This window comes from Sinocyclocheilus anshuiensis, unplaced genomic scaffold (assembly GCF_001515605.1).
Source record: "Sinocyclocheilus anshuiensis isolate Anshui unplaced genomic scaffold, SAMN03320099.WGS_v1.1 scaffold1541, whole genome shotgun sequence".
Taxonomy (NCBI): Eukaryota; Metazoa; Chordata; class Actinopteri; order Cypriniformes; family Cyprinidae; genus Sinocyclocheilus; species Sinocyclocheilus anshuiensis.
In genome coordinates, this window is record NW_015540952.1 from 392,904 (window position 1) to 399,954 (window position 7,051).

Genomic DNA, 7,051 nt, shown 5'->3' on the forward strand with positions numbered 1-7,051 from the left:
ACTTTCTCAGACCACATTGCTAAAACTGTCCGGTCCTGCAGATTTGCTTTATTCAACATCAAGAAGATCAGGCCCTTTCTTTCGGAACATGCTTCACAACTCCTTGTTCAAGCTCTTGATCTGCCCAGGCTGGACTATTGCAATGCTCTCTTGGCAGATCTTCCAGCCAGTTCTATCAAACCTTCACAATTAATCCAGAACGTGGCAGCAAGATTCACTTTTAATGAGCCAAAAAGAATGCATGTCACACCTCTGTTTATCAATTTGCACTGGCTACCAATAGCTGCTCGCATAAAATTCAAGGCATTGATGTTTGCCTACAAACCCACCACTGGCTCTGCACCCCTTTACCTAAATTCATTACTGCAGACTTATGTGCCCTCTAGAAGCTTGCGTTCTGCAAGTGAACGTCACTTTATTTTGCCATCCCAAAAAAGCACAAAATCACTTTTACGGACTTTTAAATTAAATGTTCCCTCCTGGTGGAATGACCCTCTAACTCTAGCACTTTCTATTCTATTTTAATTCTACTTTATCTTCTTTTTTTATTTAAAAAAAAAATAGCTTTCTATTTTTTCTATTCTATCTACTTGTTTTTCTTTGTGTGTGTGTGTGTGTATAATATATATATATACAACTTGCTACGTGTACTGCGTTAGGCTAACCGAGACTTGTCATTTGCACTTATATATTGTTGCTCTTTTGTTAGCATGCTTTGTCCCAATGTTATGCCTGTCCGGCATTAGAAATAATCTTGTTAACAAATCGGCTTTGTTTAAACAGGTTGGGTAAGACAAGAGTCAACAGACATTATCTTCCTACTGAGCAACTATCCATTTGCCATTTTGTCTGAATCGATTAAAACATCCTATTGCCAAAATAATTGTGTGATAGAGCACAGCAGAGGCATGTAACCTTCATTATGAGTATATTTGCTCCTCTTCAGGCACTCAGAACTGAATTGGATGAGACTGCATGTTAGACGAAATTCAATAACTCAGGATGACATGGTTTCATTATTCTTAATCACCCCTGTTCCATCTTGTTCGTTTAATTTTTCATTTCAGCATGGGGTTTGCAGTCATTGGTCCGAACAGTGGGAGTGTTTTTTTTTTTTTCAATAAGACGAATCATAAAACATGAGGACGGGCAAGGGCGATGCCCATAGCCAAACCTGTTTGTGTTGCTCACTGGAGAGCAGAGATAAGACTGTTTAATTGCACTTTTTGTAGTCTTCCCTCCCACTGACTAATTTCTAGTTATAAGAAACTAGGCTGTTGATATGTCATTCTCCAAAAAGACAAGACAAATATTTCATCCACAAAGACAACAGATGCCTTGGTTTTCAAAAGATTGATCTGTTGTATCATGCAGTACAGCAATAATCTGAGGCAAAGAGCTATGACTGCTGCAAACTCAATGAAACATGAAAAGTTAAGGGATATTTCTGGAATTTCACACACTGACAGAAATGATAATCACCTACACATATGCAAACCTACCCACAGGTCCAGAAGACAATGGCATAAGTGACTCTACCCATGTAATATTTCACTGCGGTAAATGCAAAACACCCTTATCAAGCCCTCCGGCATCAGGCGACGGTTCTCTAATGCACCTGCTCAGCATAATCACTTAACATCAGGGCTAAACACACACATACACACACACACACACACACACACACACACACACACACACACACACACACACTAACACCATACCATCACTGTGATGAATCAAATTAGAGACATGGAACGCATTTCGTCCTCCACTAAACATAAGCTAGGATACATTTTTCAGATGTATCCTGTCATTCTAAGTCTTGATCTGAAATCGTCATACCGCTATCTCACGCTATGTGGTTTCACAAGGCCAATTTGTCTCTGAAGACAATGGACAAACCATCCTCTGCTGGAAGGCGCATCTTAAGTCTGTACTATATGAAGTAAGATCAGATGTTTGGCCAGATAAATAACAATGCACTGATTTTCCTGCAAAGAAACATGGGTAAATCCATCCACCCATCAAAATAAAAATGTTTTTGAGAAATAGAAACATCTATTTTGCTAAAAAAATAAATTTAAAAAAATCTATAAAAAAAAATCAAATTAGTCATTGGAAATGCGTGCAGGGCAGGACAGCTTCTTCGTTTACGATCATACAAACAGAAAGTTGCACTTAAAAACGCCAATAAATGACCACTACTCAAAGGATGCAAAGGAAAAGCTCTGAAAAATTGGTGCCAAAATTAGGTGCACGTCATTCAGGCTCCTTCTTGATCAAGACAAAATGGAAGGAGAAAATACATTTTCAGAAGCAATTATTTTTCTGGAGTGCCTCCTCAAACTTTTCAATCATTTTAAATTAAAAGATAAAAGCTTTTTTGAGAGTACTTGAGGGCAGAAACAAACAGATAATCTGAACCTGTGGAGTGCAGCTCTGCAGTGAGCTGAATGCTAATGGTGGAAGCCCATCTGTCCCCATCACGCATTATTGGATTTAATTCTTTAGATGAATATAGCTTTGGATCGCTGCAATCATAACTCTTCTTTATTTCCATACATCAATTAGGACAGAAGCAAAAGAGATCAACCTCCCTGATTATCAATGTCAATTCTGTCCACTAAAATGAAATAAACGCATTTCGGACACTACGACATTGGCTAATCATTCTCGTGAATATCTTATAGTAAATTTTGGGTGTTACCGGGTAGCAAATGGACTCATTATCCAAAACCTAGACCCTGAAACCCCTTCGATCGCCTGTAATTCTGCCACGATAAGATGAAGGAAGGCAGGAGAAATAGTGAAAATATGGCATCTCTCTCCTCGATGCGCAGACATCTGCTGTGCTTATCGTTCAGTCTGCTCTGAACTGCATTAGATAACTCTTGTCAGAGCTAATTGGCTCATAAGGGTCCCTAATTAGGAAGATGGGCATGTTTGTAAGCATTGGACTCTGCAGAGCTGTTTCAAGTGGCTGACAAGGCTTTATATGTACTTCTCAGAGCATCTAATCAAATTCCATGGGAAGGAAAAACCACAAAACAGCAAAGGGAGAACAGATTTACCAAAGTGTAAAGTCATTCAATATATGATACGACATATCAAACAAGTGGATTAATCAGCAGATATTTGGCTATTTTGAAATGACCATGACTCTGACAAAGCACACATTGGCCTCATCAGGGTTACTGTATATATTCTTGTGAAAAGGAGCACTTTATGTTTCTTTTCTGTATTTTGACATACCTCTCGTCGCCTGGAGGCCCAACAGGTCTGTTTGATCTTCCACACCACTGCAGCTACCAGCAACAGCGACAGAAAACAGCTGTAGGATGAAGAAAAGAAAGGATGGAAAGATTAAATGATGTAGAATTTTCATATATATATATATATATATATATATATATATATATATATATATATGGGCAGTATGACATTACATATCAAGCAACAGTAGAAATGTGTCAGCTGGTAAGGTATTTGCTATACTGTTTATAATGCAATAGCTATCTGTGCAACTATCAGGGATTTATCTAATTACAATTTAATACTGGAACTTTTGAAGTTTTACTGTTTTGAGCATTTTAATTGATATTTAATTGATATGTTGATGTTAACTGATGTATTGATTATTTATTTGTTATGAATAAATGTCTAATTTGCATCCAAGTTCCAAATAAATAAATAAAAATGATTCATTTGTAAAATAACAGAATTATGCAAAAACATGTATTACCATGTGGAGAAAATTATATTTTTATCTGAAATATTAGTATTATTATTAGCTTTATTTGCTTCACTCTACCAAAGAGTGTTCTTTTCTTCTCTAAATGCCTCATCAGCATGCTTGAGTTATTTTGACGTATTAAAAGCAGTCCATGTGTCGAAGGTGCAAGGCAAGTGTGAGACAGGAAATGTTATTTTAGCTTTTTAAACGCTTAGCTTCTAAGAAATCGATTTTCATTAAATACTTAGAAATGCATCTAGAGGACATAGTTGGATGCCTTAAATGGACACATATGTTGAATATGCATTATGATTGGATGAGATAGAAGCATCCTGGTTTTATTAGGGTAGAAATACGGAGTTAGAGTGTTCCTTCTTTTGTCGCAATCTACAGCCAACCCCGAATGACTATGAATGTAGACCTTTTCCTGCAAGAAAATAACATTTCAAAAGACTTTTGTCTCATACCTTCATTGAAATGGAAAAATGCCACAACACACCACATTGCTAAAAATATTAAAATATATTTAATCAATATTACAGCAAAAATATCTATGTGGCACTTTGTTACTGCGATATTACATGAATCATACTGTGATATAAAATTTGGGTCATATCAGCCATCCCTTCTAATCACTAACATGCTAACATGTAACAATTACTTCATGTTTCTTTATTGCAACACTTGCCTCTCATCTCATATATCTTCATCAAGTGTTAAAAAGAAGCTTTGCACTATGAGCAAGAAGTGACAGATTTATGTTTATACCATTCAACAGATGTCAAATATGAACATTACCACTGGATAAAAACACTGGATTTTCAAAAACAACATCTTGTGAAACTATTTTTTATCAATGATACCCATGTGATTAAAGTAGTTAATCCTGACTAATTACTTCAGGTTTGATTGTAGATTGGTTTTATAATATTCTATATTGTTAGTTAATAGCCACCACGAAGGGATCTCTAGAACATTAGTTGTTTGAGTTGACAAATGACTGCTTTGACTAACATAAAAAAAACTCATCTTTAAACCATTGCTTTGTTGCATCTTGTTAAAGATTTTACAGTGCATCTAGACTCAATAAAAGATAATCCCACTTCAAAAGATTAAAATAAATGGACAAAAGATAAATGTCAACACATTTTTGAAACTCGCAGAAGGCCTTCCAATGGTCAAGCTGAGAAATCTGATCTTTTTCAGTCAAGTGTTTCTGCCTGGCGATGTGCTTCAAAAGGCAAATCTTAAAACTGCGCCGACAGCGAAGTCATGAATTGTTGGGAAATTATATTTGCTGACTGTATTTATGGAGATATGTGAGCATTCGTAAACATCTCCGTGTGAAATTAATTCACAGTTTGCACAGATGAAAAAAAAAAAAGAATGATGAAATCCTTTTAATGCTTTCACAAGCACGGCATCATGGGTTCGTTTGAAGATAATGGCAAATTGGAGATGAATGGAGAAGAGGGAAACTTGAATGGCTCGATTAAGTAGCAGTGCGTGAGAAATCCCCCTTCAGATCAAAGCCTTTCATCCGATGCATTGCAGGCAGTAAACAGGACTTAATCCCCTCCGCGGTTCCACCTGGAATTCGAATTAATACAAAAAATAAAGCAATTAAAGGTTCTCGATCCTCGTGTGGCGGCTTGAGAAAAAAAGTGACAAAATGAAGGCGGCGCCCGGGGAACATTTAAAGCAGAGGACGGTATGAAAGGTCTGGAATGAGCTGTGGGAGAAAGAATTTAAAAGCCAACTGCTAAACAATGATAAAAAGGTGTATCCTAAGTTAAACACTCGTTTGCACTGATCCAACAAACAAACCACTCCAACGACTTGAAGAAGGCTTTTTTTATTCTCCACTTGCAGGAGCAGAAAAGATCTAAATAACTAAATTGTTATTTAGATAATTAGCAGCAATTAGGTTGATAAGCAGCCTTCTACTGAACTCATTTCAGGAGTTACTTCAGAAGTTTTAGGGCAAAATGCAGGTGCTATTCTTATCTGCATAGAGAATTCTTTTTCTTCTTTTTCTGGTGCAGTCCACATGTTCTGCAACATTGAAAAGACTTTAAATAACAGAATACAAAAAAATAAAGTCAGATATTGCAATGGACAGCTACCAGAAAAGGAACTAGGAGATACAATCGATGCAATGAAGGTGACAAACATTCCCCTTGGGCCAGATGTCAAAATGGCCAAATGTCACTGTCATCCCCCTGATGAATTCAATTTCTGCCAACTGAGCAACCATTTTTAGGCTTCCTGGCATCCCAGACCATCTCATTACAGTGAGAGTAGGATCTAAAGGACGATCGTATGGCATGACACCCCTCTTAGAATCAATGTTTAGTCAAACTTGTAGTCTAATCACTCCGCGTTACAGTATGCTGACTCACTGAGCTCCATGTAAATGAGCAAATGTCTGGGAAATTAAATCATTTGAAGAACGTTTTTGGTGATTTCGCAGACGCCGACATCAAGAGGCACATCCCCATCTCATCTGAATGAAGCAATCTACGAGCAGAATGGATAAAAAGAGACAGTTATGGCAAACCTGGGAGGGGAAGTACTCTTATCGAACCCTGAAGACTGAACAGCATGTGCTAGATATTAAATAAAAGCAAATGGATTGCAGGAATAGAACCAAATGCATTATCTTGCATTGAACAAAGAGACTGTTAAAAAGCCATTCACAGGGTGGAAATGCATTTAGCTATTGCTCATGTTAACCACTCTAATTTCAGGTTGCACACTGACAGGTTCTTAATCAGTGATACATTTTCGACACACCCCTGCAGAGCCCTTTTTACAGAGAGGGTCATTTTTTAAATTATAATAGCTAGAAAGATTATACTATAGGGAAAGTCATACATTAGGTTTGTATGTTAGCAAGCATCTGTGGCAGTTTTAGTCTATTTCCACTTTTAATTTGTTGTATTTTAGTGATGCAGTTCATAATTCAGGGGCAGATGTGAGGAGAGATATACCCTGTCAGCGACCATCTCTCTAGCTGTACTGGTAATGGAACAGAATCTGCCTGAGGCTAGTGTTGATTTCAGCTGTCATGAGTTTGGCTATCTCACTCAGTGGAAATAAAGCGAAAATCACATCGATGAAATCAGGAAAATGCTCATTGGAGGAAAACACTTGATTGACAGCAGTAAATCCTGCCTACCGCTACCTCCCATACGACGATCCCTAAACATTTGTTTGTTTTTGAAAGAGTAGCATGTTCTGAGGGAAAGATGCCTGTACACTATCATTCACTAAGTTTGGGACTAAAGGCCCGTTCACACCAAGCTATATATA

At 37.3% G+C, this 7,051-nt stretch overlaps 1 protein-coding gene across 1 annotated transcript in view; it reads right to left on the reverse strand.

The window, feature by feature from the left end:
* Positions 1-7,051, reverse strand: part of atrnl1b (attractin-like 1b) — a 115,493-nt gene that overhangs the window by 25,796 nt on the left and 82,646 nt on the right. The window contains exon 26 of the mRNA XM_016488138.1: positions 3,256-3,334. Coding sequence (XP_016343624.1) covers positions 3,256-3,334 — 79 coding nt within the window. The remainder of the gene's footprint in view (positions 1-3,255; positions 3,335-7,051) is intronic.